Source organism: Charadrius vociferus, unplaced genomic scaffold (assembly GCF_000708025.1).
Source record: "Charadrius vociferus isolate BGI_N301 unplaced genomic scaffold, ASM70802v2 scaffold65, whole genome shotgun sequence".
Lineage (NCBI taxonomy): Eukaryota > Metazoa > Chordata > Aves > Charadriiformes > Charadriidae > Charadrius > Charadrius vociferus.
In genome coordinates, this window is record NW_009649293.1 from 5,527,013 (window position 1) to 5,545,896 (window position 18,884).

At 39.9% G+C, this 18,884-nt stretch overlaps 1 protein-coding gene across 1 annotated transcript in view; it reads left to right on the plus strand.

The window, feature by feature from the left end:
* SPIRE1 (spire-type actin nucleation factor 1) overlaps positions 1–18,884 on the plus strand; it is a 103,854-nt gene that overhangs the window by 28,507 nt on the left and 56,463 nt on the right. Inside the window, exon 2 of the mRNA XM_009889087.1 lies at positions 2,566–2,802. Coding sequence (XP_009887389.1) covers positions 2,566–2,802 — 237 coding nt within the window. The remainder of the gene's footprint in view (positions 1–2,565; positions 2,803–18,884) is intronic.

Sequence of the window (18,884 nt, forward strand, 5' to 3'; positions counted from 1 at the left end):
TGTCTTTCTGCAAGAAGAACCTGTGATACTGACACACACTGAGTAAATACAGTTTTGTTGATGTCTCCTAAATAAGGAGCTGAGAGACTGAAATATAGGTCTGAATTGGTGTCGTTGCAGGCTTTCGTGTTGTGTCAGCTTTGCATGGATTATGAAACCTGTTAATAGTACGTAAAAATGCACACACCATATTACTGAACTGCAAAAGCCCCACTGCTGATACATCAAAGAAAGCAGCAGCTGTCATCCAGTTTTATCCACGGTGCTTTTGAATGCCTTAATCCTTTTCCCAAACAGAAGGAGCCACAGAGTGCACTTTCTTTATACAGCCCCTTCCCTATTTTTTTTTTTTTTAAATTGTTGGTGTAGCTAAATCTAGAAGCTGTCTTCAGCAGCCATTGCTGCATGGCACAAGACGTTATTTTCTTTGCATCTAATTCAGACATTCTAGTCCTCTTCATGTATGCTAAGCTCTTTCAAATTTAGTTTTTATTAAAGTTAGAAATTACTGACATTGTCTTTACTCCCAAGTGTTTAAATATCAAAGCTATTATTCAACTGTACTTCATTTTCATGTAGGTCTACTTCAGATTGGAATTAACTTGGTGTTCTCTGTTCCCTTTCAGTTGCTGAAGGGGTATATGTTTAGGTTATACTCAGAACCTAAGTTACAGGAAACATACATGACTACCAGTAGAATATATTTCATTTTGTGAAATTTTCAGATTATTTTTTAATAAAAAGTTTTACAAGACAGTTATTACAAAATAGCTTCTCTAAGAAGTAAGCTGAATATGCTGCAAACTAAGTTTGTTCTATTACAGTTGTTCTTAAGGTCTATATAATGCAGTGTCCTATCTCCAAAGTGGGTCATGGGAGAAGTCTGGGGAAGGGTGAGAGCCGAGCGAGCATGCAGTGATGCTTCCCCAATTTACTTTGCTGTCTCACTGGCATTTCCCGAGTCAGAAACTGTTCTTTGAACTAAATTAATGAAGAAAAAATTGTATTCATTTATTTACCTAGTCACTTTTCTTAACTGCATTTTAAGAATATTTTCCAAATATATATAACCACATTTCAGGAGAATAGCATAGGAAAATTATTTATTGAATCATCAAAATTTTTTAAAATAAATTAGAAAAGGGTGTTTTTTATGTATTGGTTTTTATGTTTGTTTATTAGCCACTGTCTTGCAAAGTGAATTTGCACTGCAAAGTAATCTCAACAAAGGAATAAAGTATGCAAGTGTTAGACTACAGCTAGCTCATTAAATTGTCTGTCTAGATAAACTAATAGGATATCATTTTAAGTCTTTTCTAACCTGCAGCCCCTCAGACCAAAAATACTTAGCTGTGCTGAAATAAGTAAGCTGCTAGAGTGAAATTTAATGTTTTAAGAATCCATTTATGTTGCCCTATTTACGCAAATAGAATTTCAAAAATCTGCATTAAAAAGTGTGGTGACCAGGATAGTACGGAAAGCCAGATGAGAGAAAATGGCATTTGATGACAAGGTTTGGTACATTTAGAAATCTTCCTGTTATTAAAGTTGCTCTAGTGCCAACTACTCCTACACTGGAGTCTGCTCATTTGTGTGACACACCGGCCACTACAACGCACAAGGAAGATCAGAGATTACATGCAGTCACTGTTGTCCTACTTCTGTTGTCAGACAAGGATCTCCCAGCAGTGACATTACCTTGTGGTTTCCTCTTGCAAGCCCATTTTCCCTTCCCTCTCCATTAATACCCATTTCCAAACTCCTCAGTTGGAAATGCCCTCTCTTTACATCTTAAAAATGCTAGAAGCTTCAGTATTACCCGTAAGAAAAATAATGCCAAGAAAGAAAATTTGCATTTAGCACTTTTTGGGATGTTCATGGCAATTTTTTGCTAGTGTATACTGTGAGTAAGAGGTTGTCTGTTTGCTTTGCTTTTGACAGAGCACAAAAAGAAGCCTCAATTTCAATGAGAAATCAAGGTACTACTTCATTACTATCCGGTTGTTGGTAGTTGGCTCTGCAACAGGCAAAGGAGTTCTTGTGGGCCAATGTCCACAGCTGTGTCCAGACACCTCTCAGGTCTACGAAGAGATGCAGAAACTGAAGGGCAATTTCTAAGGGTTGTTAATTTGTGGGAGAAGGGAGGCATCTCATGTTAGTTTAGTCTTTCTTTTGATTTATTTCTCCTCCCCCCACCAAGGTCATGTGCATGTAATATAGTCTTACAAAGTCTACAGTAATGTTATTTTGAGGTTTGTCATATTAGAAGGAAAAAGGAAAAATAATCTAAAAAAGTCGTGCTTTGTTTTTAAATTACAAATTTTTATTTCAAATTTTGAAATAAGAAAGTGGTAGGTATGTGTTAGGACCTGCTCTTTCATGTGCTGTGCTGCATTACTGGAGTACTACTGTAGGTATTAGAGGATCATTTTTTATCTTTAGTTTTGATGTTTATTGGCCTCTCTGTTGCTATTTGTTATACAAGCACCAGAAAAGGGTGTTCCTAAACTGACCTATTCATTCGTGTAAATGGCATTAATAAATATTTCTTTTTCACTTTTATAGGTTATTGAATCACTAGGGATTATTATATATAAAGCCCTGGACTATGGTTTGAAGGAGAATGAAGAGCGGGAATTAAGTCCTCCACTGGAGCAGCTTATTGACCACATGACTAATACCACAGAAACAGATGGGAGCAGGGATGAAGGATATGATGCTCTGGATGAAGGAGTGGAGGATGACGATGATGACGACAAAGAGGAAGTTGAGGCCATTCATTCCTATAAAGATGTCATGAAGGTACAGTAATGGGCGGTTTATATATTTCGCTGTTGTTATCAATGTGAAAATCAACTCTTATTTTCCGTGTTATTGTCTAGTGTGATACTGGCTGTATCATTTTCTGATTCCTGATTCCCCTGGTCATTCTGTAAGGTTTGCTTGCAAAAATGGCATGCAGTAGTATTTCATGTTTGACAGTAAGCAACAGAAAATCTGTGATCAACTTTTATCATTGGATGTGCCATTAATATCACATCTGATTTCTTCCAAGTACTGGATAGTCAGCCTTCCAGTGTGATGTCTGTTGAATTACTTTGTGTACACTTGGATACTTCATGGGCTGTTCCAATTAGTTCACCTTTTCATTAGTGCAGTATTAGTTTAATTATTCCTTATCAGTTTCTTCCTTTGCCACCCTTCTCTACTGGGGCAGAGGAATGCTTTTATAAGAGCAGCTTATTTGTATGGAGTGAGTCAGGATACAGTATTTAATTGACGGTCATTATGGTTGCATTTCTTGACCTGAGTTGTGAGTTTTGGAAATACAGCTTATGAATTTTAATTGCAGCAGATTCTTTAATGTTATCTGGGCTACCATGATCAATCATTTAGAAGTATTAATCTTCTATTTTCTGTAGAATAGTCTTCAGTAGAAGTTTTAGAGCCAAAGGAGCTCTTAGTACAGATAAAGGTATTGGTAAGTGTGGATTTTGACAAAATGTGTATGATCGGTTTACCTCATAAATGATCTGAGAGTTTAATATAGGTTGGAAAATTGTATGCTAAGTTGTACCAGGGGATGGAACCCTCTATCATGCTTCTTCATAAATGCAAGTCATATCTAAGGACCAGAAGCTTGGTGTGTCACAGAAGAGTGTAGTGGTGGAAGCTGAGGCTAGAAGAGAGTCCCAGGGCGAAAAAAATCCCAGGCAGCACACGAGGACACATTAGCATGCAGAAAGAAGACCCTGCTAAAACCCACCACTTCTGATGGGTTGACAGTAAAGAGGGAAGCACTTAAGAGGCTGGAATGGGAGTAACTTTTATTTCAGATGCTTTTGTATCCTCTTTGCATCAGAAATAATGCTAAATGCTAATGCCTTCTTTTTTTCTCCCTCCCATGGAGAAGCAGGGGTCAGAGGGAGAAACGAATGAAACGGCCTTTCGCACCCCTGTGATGCGGAGGGCTTGGCTGTATGAAGTTGTCCCCCCTTCAAGCCCCTACCGCTCCCAGCCATGCTGAATCAGTGCCCTCACTGTGGGCAGGAGCGAAGGTTGCTTTCCTCTTTCCTCCCTCTGCCACTCCCCATCACCCAGTCACCTTCTCTAGAAGTGGCCACTATGCACGCTCCTGAGTAAGCCCTTGTGGGAGCTGCTCCAAACAGCACAGTGCTACGTAATGGATAGGTACAATATATCCTATTTTCTCCCAGTTTGGCAAAAATGCTGTAAATTGGTGGGACAATTAAAGTTGGGTTGTTAGAGAAAGTTTTGCTTGTTGCAGAGGCAGAAGACGACATTTGTATATGCAGAGCTGAGCGCAGTGGCTTGTAGAAGTGATTATTTTGCAAATTCTTTGCTTGATAGCTGCAGACAAGAAAAGATAAGTTTGGAAAACTTCTCTGAACTCCTTCAGTTGCACTGGTACGCATCCCTGAAATACAAAGAGGGTAAGAAAATGTTTGGTCAGGTTTCAACTGTTAAGGCTGCTGAATGGCATCTTTCTGGTTCTGCTTTGTTAATATGTATCTCTGCTAGTCTGAGGTACCTGCCTATTTATGTGTTTTAAAATCAGCATCTTACATTTTAACTTTTATTCTTTCTTGCTATTAATTTTTTATCATTCTGGAAATGTACCACTTTTGTAACTTCACCTTATAGTGAACTGAAGTTCAGCTGTCATTTCTATGTCATCCTAACTTTTACTCCTCCATCCCTTGTAATTCTCTTTTCTTGCTGTGGTTGCTTTTGCCTGAATTATTTACTGCAGGCTTAACTCTGTGACTCGCCATTATTCCCTACTCTGTGTCATTCCTGCATTGACAGTACTAGAATGGCAGCATCGTTCTGCCACATTTTTGACATCAGTGCGGATTTGTAAGAACCTTTTTTCTTGACTTCCTACCTATTCAGGCGAAAGACTGCTTTTTGTGTGTGGCTTTTTCTTTTCTTCCCCCTCCATTCGTAAACTGTGTTGCAGGCTACACCCTTATTTATCCAGTGACTGTTTCACAACAGTAGCATGTGGTCTTGTGACCATGAGGCTCGATAATTGTAATTCCCTCTTGGCAAGACGCACTGTAAAGCTTTCTTCTCTGCAGTTTGTAGTGAATGCTGCAGCAGGTTTGCTCATTGAATTGAGCAACTGTCGTTCTTGCCTACCCTGCACTCTCTAAATTGCAAGCTTGGAAAATGGTAGAGATGGGCTGTGTGCTACTTACTGATTTTTAAGGTTTTTGACTATATAGTTGCCAGCATGGACATGATTTTGTGCTTGAAATGCAATTATATGTTTTAGTCCTTCTCCAGAATTGTCAGGTCCAAGGCCTGTCTGTGCCACTAAGACTGAATTTTTCACCATTAATCACTAATGTGGATAAGCCTATGTTGTGATTAAAACACAGAGAGAGATATGTGTCAGGGTTTTTTATAATGTAAAGTAGGCATCATCAATCCTGAACCTTCCCCTAACCTGTAAAGTGCTGAGTAACATGGCGGACAGCTATTCCCAAGAACTGTGAAAAGGGTAAGTGCTAAATAGCACTGCCAAGATCATCATTGGCGAAGCTCCTGTTTGGAGAAGACACAGAAAAGCTTTTGTGCTGCTTCTCGGTATATTTGGCTGATTTGGCTTTTGATTTCTTTGGCAGGACCAACCTACTGCACAGACTTGATCCACTGTTTTTAAAAACACATTTATGAAGAGAGGAGACGTTGGTTGCCAGACGCTTAACTTTTTTAGTCTTTGATGTATATGGCAGCCCTAGTGCAAATGAAGGGAGAAATAGAGACAGTAAGGACTTAATGTTTTCAGACAGATGCTTTCCTTGTTTGGGGCCCTCTTTGGATCCCCAGTACATATACACCGTGCACATACAGTACAGGAAATCTGTACATCTCGGGGGAGCAGGTTCGCTGTGCCCATATGCAAAGCCAGAAGTGGACATATACAGTAATCCCGAGGGGTCGGGAATGCATCAGGTTGACAGCACCTGTAACACCTTGGGGAGCCTTGGGTCAACAGAGGCTATAGACCGAGTAGGCCTGGCCTGCTGGGTGGTGTTGGGCTTGCTAAGGGTGTGTGAAGTCCTGTCATGTGGCGCCTTTATCACAGCGTGTGGCCCTCCCTGATACTGAAACGAGATGATGCAGTTTATCTACCTCCTCCAGACTGTGCTCAAACCCTAATTCCAGTCCTAATCTTAATGTTATCTCACTCCTTATCCCACAGATCGCTGCAGTCAGGTGGTTTAAGCCAGCACCACTTTTCACATTAACCTGGAGGCGCTTTCTAAGCTGCAGTTTATCAGTATCTGCTGCCCTGAGCCCCAACCCTAAACCCAATTCCAGTATTAATCTTTATTCTACGCCAGCAACCTCTTCTAATTCCAGATGTAAATAAAGCCACATAACCCTTTGATAGCAGGTTTTATTCTCTGCTGGTATTTGTTGGGCTGAACAGCCATCCTAGCCCGAGCCCTGTCATTTCTTTCAGCTTTGAACGTCATTGTAGCCAAATCGCTACTGCCAGTACTGGACTTTACCTTACCTCTTCTTCACATCAGAGGTGGTGTCAGTAGTATCTGCAAGTCATGATACTGACCTTCGTTGCTGCCTCTGCTACCTTTTTTTGCAGGTCTCATAGAAGTTATGTAAGGAGGCAGTGGTCTTCCTGAACCGATACTTCGCTCTTACTTGTGTTCACCTTTTGTCCTGAAAGTTAACTCAGCTTTAACAAGAACCTTATCTGTAGTTGAGCCACACCTTCTTGTCTCAGAGACAAATATAGGTGGATGCCCCCAATGCTCTGTTCCCAGGCCTTACGAAACTAATCACTTTTAGGTAGTTCAGTAATAATGTTTGTTAATTCTGACCAAAAATTGAATGTTGTGCAACTGCCACTTCACAAAGATGAATTAGTGACCCAGGTCCCATAGTAAACAAGAGTTGTACTTTGGAAATCTCCATGCTGACCTTTTAATTTGAATGAAAGTTATTTTCAGAGCAGCATGTACAGTCTTGTGTTATCTTGCTATAACAAATGTAAACAAGATTACAGTTTGCAATATTTTTATTGGTAGAAATTCATGTTTGTGCTTTGCTTGTAAACAAAAGAGGAAGAATACCTTGTTTCTGTCACACACAAACCCCCACCCCCTTTCAGGTATTTTAATTGTCCTTTAATCATTGGCATGGTCTCTAAAATGAGCAACTTTTAAATCTAGGTGACTCCTACGTCTTGGTAGTTCAGGTACATGACTGACTTCTTTCAGCTGGAAGGAGCTGAAATTTACAGTGGTGACACTGATTTGCTTGTGTTTTGAGTGCTCTAATGGCAGTACAGATCAACTATCTGTGGCATGTGTAGAGTTATAGAGGAAAAGAAGACTATGTCCTGCTGCCATGCAATTACGGGTGGGATGGGAAGATCTACATTCAGATCTAAGTATTTTGGAGGCTCCCTTCTGAGTTTGAGGATGTACATTATTAACATATAGATGGTGTGACCCCATGTAGGTATAATATGGGAAGCTGTCAGAAAGGAACCAGAAAATGCAGTTAAAAACAAGTCTGGGTATTTGTTTATGACAGGCAGTTAAAGAGTTCATGTTACTGGAATTCAAAAGCCCATAATTTTGCCTAGTCTGTGGGGTTAAAATTAGTAAGATGCAGCTTTCTGTGAGTGTAATTCTGTTTCAGGCTGGGTTGGCTTCAGCATTTTTATACGAGTCTGCAGAAAGGTATTTATGCTTCATATCAAAACAAGCAACTTGCAGTGTACCCTGTAACTCTGTCTGAAGCTGGTGAAGATTTTGGAGCCTTACCAAGATAGTAACTAATGCCCCAGATGTTGTCACTTCATTTTATATTGAAAAGGAATGCAACAACATTGGCCATTTGTGAAAATCATCACGCTCAAAAAAGACAACAATTTATCAGTCCTCTTCTCTTGAGTCCTATTTGTAGTGCACTCAAATGTCACATGCTAGTCTTCTTCTAAAAGAAGATCTGCCAAGATAAAGGCGATCTATGTCTCCATGTTGGTGGGGGAAAAAAATTGAAATTACAGTGGGTTGGAAGGTCTCGGTTCCCTTCACTTTTGTTGCCATGGTACTTGAGCTTGATTTGCTGTTTTGACTAAAAATTAGTCATCTTTTACCTTCAGTTGTCCATGCAGAACTGTTGTCTGAGACTCCTTTTGTAATGTTGGGGAACCTCCTGTCCCAATTGTTTAGGTCCCTGAAACCATCTTGTTTTTATACCTCTTAGGTTCTGAGGGGAACAGGTTCTCCTTTGGATACTCCTTTTTACAGTTTAACTCTTTGGGGACTGTAAGCTAGAAAAAACCCAAAGATGTCCCAAAATGATTTTGTGAACATACCCCCATATCTTATAGCTATGACAGGACACCCCCAGGTAGATGCCCCTGGGGAGTTTGGGCCTCTGAAAGATGGACCTTCATGGTGCTGGTCTGAGCAGGTAGACACCTTGTGTTGGTACGCTCCCTGCCCACCCTCCCTCTCTGCGATGAATTGATGGAAGTGGGACCTCTGAGTTCAGCAGCGAGGTCCCAAGGACCAGTGCTCATCTCCTGTGCTCAAGGGCTTAAAAACGTTCCCTTTGGGGCTCTTAGCCTCTCAAGGCATGCTGACTGAGAGTACACCTTTTTGTATCAACTACCCAGTGTCTTCAGACAAACACACAGACGTTGTGAAGGTCCCAGAAAAACAATTGCTGAGACTGGGTTAACAAAGAAATATAGAGATCTTGACTGACTAGGACCCATCCACAGGCACTTTCTTATTCCTTCACCATTCGTTGAGCTAACTTGGAATTGTTTTAGAAACGCATTAAATGTGCTATTTTTGTCTTGCCCAAACAAGCCTTGTACGTCATGGTTATTCATTCAAACCCTAGTGTGTTTCTTCTGCCTGTGCTGTCACCTTGGCTGGGAACCACGTCACCTATATTTAGTCAAAGCATCCCAAAAGTTTGCCTGATTTTGGTTTTTTAACTCCATCAGTTTTGCTGCAAGACCCCTCAAACATTAGTGCAGGCACAACTGAAGGACTGCTGGCATAAACTCTGCTGCTGGCTGAGTTGTGAAAGGAGTTGGTGTTTGAAGCTCCGGTACTGTGCAGGCCCAGGGAGCTGAGCTGAGGACAGACTGCAAAATAAAGCAGAAGTGTCTCTCTGCATGTTTGAGTCTTCGTAATGTATGAGCAGTATCTCCATGTTGTTGGTTTTGAAAGAAAATTATTTAGTAATAATAATAGGGGTTTGATATGAAGGGCTTTATAAACAGCTGCAGAGCAAGTGGATTTATGACAAGCCAGAACTGTGCAAGTGAAAGATAAGTAGAAGCGGAAGTAATTTTGTACTGTTCACAACATTTATTTTGAGAGGTTTTGCTTAGAACTGATTATACCAAATGTACTTGCAAGGAAGTTGTCCCCTCATTACTTTGGTCTTCCCATTAAAAAAAGAAGGGCTTTTTTTTCCCCCACTTGCTTTAATTATTCTCATACAGAACAGTGGAAACATCCCATCCATCGGCATGGCTTAGGTAGATTCTTATTCCAGGCTGGGAGACAAAACCAAATCACCCTTTCTGTGGTGATTTTTACCTTCCCCTTATGGCTCACAGTAATGCATCTACACCAGTTAAAAACCTCTGTACCCATAATTCACATAATTATACTGGTATAACCTGTCTAAAGTCTAAAATAGTCTAAGGAATCCAAGGAGTTGTCCAACAAAAACAGGAAACACAGATTGGGTGTTCAGATTATTTTTATGTATGGGGAGGTTAGAATACACCTGAAATTTGTGTGTGGCCTTTATGCATCTAAAAGAAGCAGAGTGGGGCATGGAATTTTTCCCCATCTGTTTTATGCTGCAATGATTATAAATAATTTATACATGGGTAAAAATAAAGTTCCAGTTTTTAGTAGCTGTGGAAGAATTCTTTGGCAGTAATGGTGTCCTGTAGTGCATAAAATGCAGAATTTGTTGTGACGGAGTTCCAGTTTTCCCTTTAAAAATACAAATGGCTAAAACGTGCAAAGCAATCTGTTAGAAATAACACATCTGAGTCTGAGGTTTAATCTGAAGTATCAAAGAACCTGTGTTAGCCTGCGCTGCTAAAATAGACCCTGGAGACTAAAATAGATCAATGAGTGTTTACTTTCACAAGGTATGTTTTGTTTGATCAGATTAATTTGAAGTTCTAACTAATGACAGGAAATCAGGGTAATGGTTGGTCAATTAACAAAATAATGCCATAGTGAGGCGTAAAAAAGTAAAAAAAGAGCAGAGCTGCTCCTCGTTACAAAAGTGACCCATATCTTCTCAGCGGTGCTATGGATTAACTCCAGCACTCAGCCGGGTGATGCGGACTGACCTGTCCAAAGCTGAAGGGATCTGCCTGAGAGTCTCTCCCTTCAACTCGCAACCACTTCCCCTCTCCTGGTTTTGAAACTGCTAAGTGCACAGAAGGTCACGATGGATTTTTCAGATTGATGGTCAGCCTGGTAAAGGCAGTAGATCTGCTCAGAAAAATTAGCCAGGACAGCAGCTTGTCTTACGTTAGGGTTTGGCAAAGGTTCGTCGTGTCAGCATCTAGTTTCCACCCATGTAGACTTTGCAGTCTTGGATGTTCGTGGGCTTGCAGGTAGCTTTTTAGCTCTGCTGACTCCTTTTGCTACTTTAAAAATGCAGGGTATTTTTTTACAGGTTCACGTGACATCCTCTATCGTGTCAGGCACAAGTGGTCTTTGATTGCCATGTAACGCCAACATCCCATAGGGGATATCCCATGTATCTTAGCAGTACTGCTTGTATTACTTACATTATGTGTGTGATACATGTTTTAGTAGACAAGTAAATTAACGGTGACATGCAAAATTGCTGTACAATTCTCTCTCTCATATAGCGTTATTTGTTGAATGTTCCCAGTAGCTGCCCTCACAGACTGTGCCGTAGATTATCTTGTTTCTGCAGTTTTTAAGTTATGCATATACGGCTCTTGTTTGAAATGGGCAGTATAGATGTTCTTGTATCTGGAATGCTCTACAGGCACAAGAGAAGCAGGATTTATGGGGTGAGAACTTCTTAATTAGGCCAGCTGATTGAGCTGGGGGAAAAACATGTTAGCCCAGTATAGGCTGAAACAAAAAGTCCAACAGCAGTGTGTCCGAGTGCTTGTTTTGGGACACTCTAACTGTTATGAGGTGTTAGAGCCTCACAATCCACAACTCCATTCAGGAATCAAGAAGAATAGTGGCTGTGGCAGCTTTGCCCTTTCAGTTCTTGCCAGGACACAAATGACTCCATTTGAGGATGCTCAGAAGTTTTTCTTGCTGATAGCAGTTGTGTAAAAAATGATGGATATTTCAGTTGTCAATATCGCTAGTTCAGAGTTCCTTTAAGGATGATATAATTGCATTGCTAAAGAAAAAGGAAGCAGCATAGATGCTACAGAATTACTTAATTCCTTATAGAGGCATATTATACTGTAACAGCAACATGGGAAAAGTAAAGAAACGGAGCAAGGGCCCTTTAATTAAGCCACTGTGATCTTCTTGCTTTTGAATTATTCAAGAGGGAGCCTTGGGCTGCAGGCAAAGTTTCTTTTGGTGCATTTATTTCAGTGCCGGTAACAGTATTAAAAGAAATGAAACATTTGGAGGAAAGTTGTTTGAATTGACTTAAAAGTACCACTAATTTTACAAAATAATAATCTCTTTTTTTAGCTATGTGATTTTTTTTTTAGTATGCTCTTGATTACTGTATTCCCATTATGCTATTTTCTGCTCCCCTTTGCTTAGTGTACTGTTGCATGCTGTATTTTAGAAAAATATTTAAGTGAGATAAGGCCATTTGATACAAAGAAATAAACTGTATATTAGATTATGCTGTCCCCTGGAGATCTGAATCTAAAAGTCAGAATATCATGTTTATCCCAAAGATTGGCCTGAAGACAGGGAATGTTTTGCATTTCTTAGCAAAAGGATTTTTACAGTAGTTTTTTGTTTAAAACATGTAGTTGCAACATCCTTAAGTAACTGAACCAGTATTAAGGGGTAGCTTTCAAGAGACTATTGTGTGCAGGATGCATGGCCCGGAGTGTATTTTAAATGATTGAGTTGTAAATATTTCTAATGAAATAACACAATGGGAAAAGCAGTATTCTTCTGAGCGATGGCTTCGTGTGTTTCTCCGGTAGTTTTAGCTTTGCCTTACTGCATCGCTTGGGCCATACCATCCCAAAGCTTGTGCATCTGTACAGATGATTCTTGTATGCGTAGTTGCGGAGAATTATTTTAACGTTTTAATCTAGCAGCCTTCCTAATAAGTCACACTGACTTGTGCCACTGAACAAAATGGTCCCAAGAGATTGAACTGCTAAGTTTGGCAGAGCGTTTGTTGAAGGGAAGGTGGAGGCTAGCCTGGATGCGATAGGAAGACAGCAGGCATGGGAATTCAGGGATTTGGTGTGGGGAGGCGAAGCGAACTGTCAGAGCTGAGTAGCATGGCTACTCATTGTTTGGACACATGAACTAAATCATAAAAAGAAGATGATTTAACTAAGGGATTGGCAAGGGCAGGGAGCTAAGGGAAGCCAGCTGCACTTGACTGCAGTGCTTCATACATAGCTCTGAGTTTGCTTTGTGTAAAGCCTGTAAAGCAGGCACTGGGAAGACTTTTTTTTGGAAGCCTGGTTGGATGGAAAACAGAGGAGTTTTTTTCTCTTTGCCCTGAGGAGAGAACAAACCCCTTTGTCTTACTGTTATTTATATATTTGCATCTCTGAGAAAGAAGCTAGAAACTTGATTTTTAACACTAGGAAAGCTAGGAGTTTGTTTTATTGTTATTGAGTTCATGATGGCAAGGAAGAACAAGATACTTTGGGTGATTTAAGCCAAAAGAGAGATCTATGGTTTTTGCCTGCCTTTCTCTTCCAACAAAGGCAAGCTTGGAGTTGGGACAAGAAGGTCCTAATGACCAACTGTATTTGTTTTTCCTCTTTGGCATGCCAAGATTGCTTGATGTGAGCACTAAGATCAACACTTGCTTTAGATGAGAAAATTCACATGAAACCAGATCTCTTTATGAACTGGTCACTTCTAATCAATTCACATCGATCAATCCACTATATCATACTGTGCGTAACAAGCCCCCATATATGTATTTTATACAGTCACTCACACTTGCACAAAGTGCACTTGCACTTACACTTTTTCAAATGGAAAGATTATAAGGTGATGTTTGAACACATGATGGCATTGGGGGAAAAAATGAGCTATAGGGTTTGTTTTTTAAAAAACTTTGACTTCTGTGGTAGCATGTAATATTAACGAACAAATGAAAAAAATTAAGTTCAGGAGAGTATTAGTCAGCATGATTTATTAAGTCTTCATGTCTGGACAGAGGAGTCATGTCACAGTAGAAATACTTTTAATGGCTCAGAGGTGAAAAAAAAAAAAGAAAATGTGTTTTCCACGCAACACACACATTTGGAAATACAAATATTCAGTGAGTTAATTTTGCCTTTGTGTTTAATTTCTTACAAACCTATACAGAAAGTGAAGGGATTCCTGTACCTTAGCTTGATCAAGAAAGATGGGGACAGTTTGTGTAAATCCCTTTAATGTAATTTTAAAGCAGCTTTGAACGTGACAAGTGTTTAAGTGAATTATGTTGATAGACAGGTTTCATTAATTAAAGTGATGTCATTTGGTGTCTTAAACAGTTGTCCTGATTTTTCATTCTGGGCAGCGTAATTGGAGGTCAACACGTGGTCTGCTTTACTTTGAAAGTAACCACTGTGCTCATTTTAAAAGGGTGATGTCAGTCCTTTTCACATTTGAATGTGTTAGTGAGCAAAGGAGGGGCATTTAGTGCAATTTCTTGTCCTGGAAGTGGTGCCTACTGTGTTCGGAACCAAGGCACTTTGCTGGGGACTTTCCAGTGAAGAGTCTGGTTGCCAGAGGCACTTCGCCTCACGGTGTCACCTTCAGCAGAAACGCTGAAATCTATCCTTGAGGGAAACCTTTAAAAAAAAACCCAAACTGCAAAATAGTTGCAAAAAGTGTACCTCTGAACACTACGTGTTGTTTTTTCGTTCCTACCTGGGCCCACGTTTTTTCACAAGTGGCTGAAGGAAGAGAGGAGACATGCCTGCTCCTTCCAGGTCCTCTCCCAGTGGCCAGGGGATGCATGGCAGCCATCTGCCCTCAGCCGGGCTCTAGGGTCAAGGGAGCAGGTAAAATAGGACAGGCATCTATGTCAAGTCCAGGATACTTTCCACTGTAAAGACGAAACTCCAGAGGTTTGTAATCTCTCACCAGGTATTACTTCTGCCTGGGTGCACAGCAGCGAACTGCTGAGGTGAGATGACTGGTGAGATAGCTAGACCACCCCCACACTAACCTCTATTGTCTTACATGCCTACCGCAATAAAATGATTAATAATTTTCTTTACCACTCTGACAGATAAAGATAACCTCTCTTTGAGGTTAATTTGGCAGCTATCTAGTCCTTTTAATGAAGATGCTGCAAGCAGAGTGGTTTCTTGGCATCTCCCTGCTAGTGCCACGCTGCGTTTGAGGGAACTGAGTCCCCCTCGCCTTCCCGCCTCCCCCATCTTCCACTTGAAGTCGTCTTTCTCCTGGGACCCTGATGTATACTTGAGGATACTGGCAAAAAGTCCTTTAGAAACACTAAGTTTGCGGCTTTTTGACAGGACAGTGATGTTTTCAGCTATCTTTGCTGGCAGAACAAGCTGTAAGCTTTAACACTCATCAGTTTTAAACCAGACTCTTTGTGGATGTGACAGTATATCGTAAATTCAGTTCAGAGCTGTCAACAAACTCCAATTGAGCTACTTTTCCAGTGTCTTAGATTTGTCCCTTTATCCATCACTACCAAGTCCTTCTATATGAAGTTGATGTTAAACTGGCTTTCATCTTGCAATGTATGAAATAGATCTATATATTTGCATTTCCAGTTACCCGTACTTTGCTCTTGTCTTGTTCATTTTGAAAATAACTGCCCTGAGTTTCAGCCCTTAAAAGTAGCTTTATTGTGAAAAATGGCAGTACAGAAAAGAGTTACCCAAGAGTAACAATTGGTCTTTTACTACATGCAGGAGAGTGCTCTATCACGATCACCCTTTTGATGACCTTCTCTGCATGGACTGAGATCACTACAGTATTAGTTACCTTCCAGAGATTTAATTCCTTTTATATTCCTTCTTTGGAAGACGTTGGTAAACGTATCATGAAAAAGCAGCTATTTCAACGGACATGTAGTAGATGCCTCTGCAAGTGCCAGGGGTTTTAAAGGTAGCTTTGAAGTTGAAGAACTGAGCTGGGAGTTCCTGCCTGACTTGCAGAGATATATCTTTTGTGATATGTAACTGAGAACAGGTAAATAATTATCTTGGCACGAAATAGTTTAATTATTTTAAGAGCTGTGTTTGAAAACAAAGCACTTATGCAGCAGTTGACCGAAGAACTAGGAGAGTGACTTGCCTCCTTCCTTTTTCTTTTTTTCCCTTCAGATAATAAGATTTTGATGAAAAGGCAGCTGGTAGCTGGGTTGTGGTGTTGGGTGTTTTTTTTTGTTGGTTTTCATTGTTTGTTTTTTTCCTTAACTATTCTCAGTGAGGACACATCCCTTTTACTGCAGAACATGCTTGTTTCTACAAGGCTCCTTCTTAGATAAGAAAGCAAAGACTTATCTGATGTGGTTGAAATAACCTAAAGTGCAACATTATTTTATGTTAATTAAAAGCAAGGCAATAAGAGTTGGGAAGACTGTTCAAATATTTTATGTTATATATTTCTTTTCCAATGCTTTTTTTGAGTGTGCAAAGGAATTTAATTTCCAAAAGATGCTCAATATTTGAAAGTGCAAGTAGCTCTTTTTGAAAACGAACTTTGCTTGTTTTTGCAATCAGAGATTGGCCAAGGTGCATGGCTTTGCTTCCTTCTACAAATGGCATACTCTGAAATAAGCAAGCTAACTGTTGGAAAGAACAGCCAAACCCTAGAGAAGAAGAAATGTTTCTAAATTTAGTTTATTAGCGAGAGAGGATCTCTCTTGCTCTCTGTCTTTGGGTTCTTATTGTGTGTTGAGGTCTGTGTTGTTCATCCTTTTTAGAAGCAAGGACTCATTCCTATCCCCTCCAAGGAGTCATGATGTTAAAATAAACCTGATACGTTTTAAGATTGGAGCAAGAGCCTTTAGATTGCACTAGAATCTTCACAATCTCTTTAATTAGAAATAATGATTACATTTAATATGTATTCCTGTGAGTTCAGGACCCAAGATTTCAGGAAAATCACCAATTACTACAAGATGTATAGTAATTCCCTACAGTTGTCCATTTTAAATTTTCGTATGAAGACTGAAATCTTTTCAGCGAATAGGAATGCAAATGGACCAACAAAGCAGGGACATGATGGAAAAATAAGCTGTAGCATCCTACGTGATTTGGTCCGCTATGGCTTTGATCCAGATTTTCTGTATTTTCTTAATCAGAAAAGATTCCCACCAGCTCAGTGGGCTTCGCATCAGCCTCGGATCTCCATCAGCAAAATAGAGCTGGTAACTCCTAAGGGTCTGAAGCGTGAGAGAATATATGCAGCGTGGACTGCAAGGCAACTACTGTGATGGAGGCCCTACAGTCACTACAGTTCCTGCAGTGTAGACTCAGTGCAGTTTGGGATATCTGAAGTGGCCTTGAACGTTTGACAGAGTGATGGTTTTACTCCTGTTGCTGCTGTTGGCGGGAGATGCGTGGAGCCAAAGCAAAGCAGTAAAGCTGTCTTTCCCTCAAGCCTCTGAGCTGTCAGGGCAGCATAAACACCATCTGCAGTCCCTACAGGTGGTTAATCCCACCTATATACAGGGCGTATGTCAAACCCATTGACTCCAGATAATTCAATTTCTAGTAATTACCAGACTAGAGACAATTTCCAGGAATGGAGTGTGCATAGAGGAGAAGGACAAAAAAGGACTCCACCACTTGAAAGAGAGAAACTAACTTTGGGGAGAGAAACTAAAATTGGGGAGAAACTAACACCTTTTAAATTCTGATGAATTGAGGAGAAACTAACACCTTTTAAATTCTGACTTATTGAATATCTGTTCTGCTTGAATAAGCAAGGATATATATTTGAGCCAGAATTACAGTATTTTCTTTTTAATCAATTAATTAATAAATTAATCAATTTGTGGTTAAATAATTTTGTTCATAGCTGTCTTACAGTGGCATATGTTTTGAGTATTAAAATTTATGTAACTGTTAGGCTTTATAAGACAATGGCAATGTAGATCCAATGGCTGTAAATTTTAAGACAAAAACGTTAAGCATACTTGCCTAGAAGAAGGGGAGGAAGAATGTTCAGTCAGAGTTTCAAGACTTGATTTCCTTGACAAAGGTACTACAAATAAGGAGTACGGCATGCATGAAGGAATAGTATAGGTTTCCATATGCTGAGATCTAATGAAAGCAAAATGCAACTGGTTAGAAGTTGCTGGATTTATTCATTGGGAGTGAAATTTAAAAGCTTGTTATGTTTAGTAATGCAGTTCATTTGGTTATGCAGCTGGAAATCTGTTTTTTTAAAAAGTCATGCTTCAGGACAAAACATGAAAGCAAGTTATTATTATGCCTACTGAGAGAAGTTTCAGCACTTTACATAAAAACAAACAAGCTACCCACACACATGCATTTTAAAACTCTATATGCGAACTGTAAATTGCTGCCAAGCAAAGTGCATGGTTTTATTTTAGTTGACATATTTTAATTGGATTTTAAGTGGCTTATGAATAAAACTGCCTTACATTAATATATTGTGTCTCATTTAGTAAGTATGCAAACATCTGAACTGTTTAGTAATGAGATTGATGGACATTGTTGAAAAACTGATAGGGAAACAACCTCTGTTCTGCATCGTTATCCCCTTCCTTTTCTATGTGTGTCAATGAGATTTGGTTTCTGATTTCAGAGTCATTCCCCATCATTTTCTGTTGCCTTTTGATAAAATTGTTTTCTCTTTTATCCTGTTTGAAATTTTCACTATTTTCTACTGTTTTTCCAGAGATGCTCTGTTTTGGGTTTTTTTCAAGCAGTACCCTGAGTGTAATGGTTGCTTTATATGCTTGTAGGGAGGCTTGGGGAGAGGGGAAGAAAGAAGGACATCTATCCTGCTCTCATTCTCTGCTGCATATGCCAAGCATCCTGGTACAAAACCAACTCTCCTCTCTTTTCTGCTGAACAAAAGTAGTAGTTCCAGTAAGAAGGTGCTCTCCAGCCCTAAAGAGGGCCTGAGAAGAATGGCAGACAACCATACAAAATGACATTACAGGGTGCAACTCTTTGGTATCAGTTGTTCGGGTCTAAGTTATTTAATAATGGAAAGGGTGGTTCCACAGCTTAATGGGCTGTTAGCTAAACTACAGGTAGCCCTGTGAATATGTACAGCCACTCCCCTTCTCCTTTAATTATCTAATTTTATCATGTTTCCCCATCTATGGCTCCGCTCTGCTTCTGAAGCTCGTTTTCTTACCCGGATGCCTCCATCCTGTCCTTCACGCTGCTGCTCCTGCATGAAATGCAGATGCATCAGCAGTACGGATGTACACAGAGCTGTTGCCTTGTGAAGCAGAGAGCTTTAGAAAACGGTTGCTGCTGACAGGCTAACTAGTGGGTTTGCTGTATGTTGCAGGGGTTGACATTTCATCTAAAAGAGCAAGAAATATATAAATTGTAGGATTTTGCCCTTGCTCATGAATAATCCCATTGATGTTCCGCTGAGTAGTCAAAGAGCAAGAGCTAGCAAATTCAGATTACTGCATATTTATAT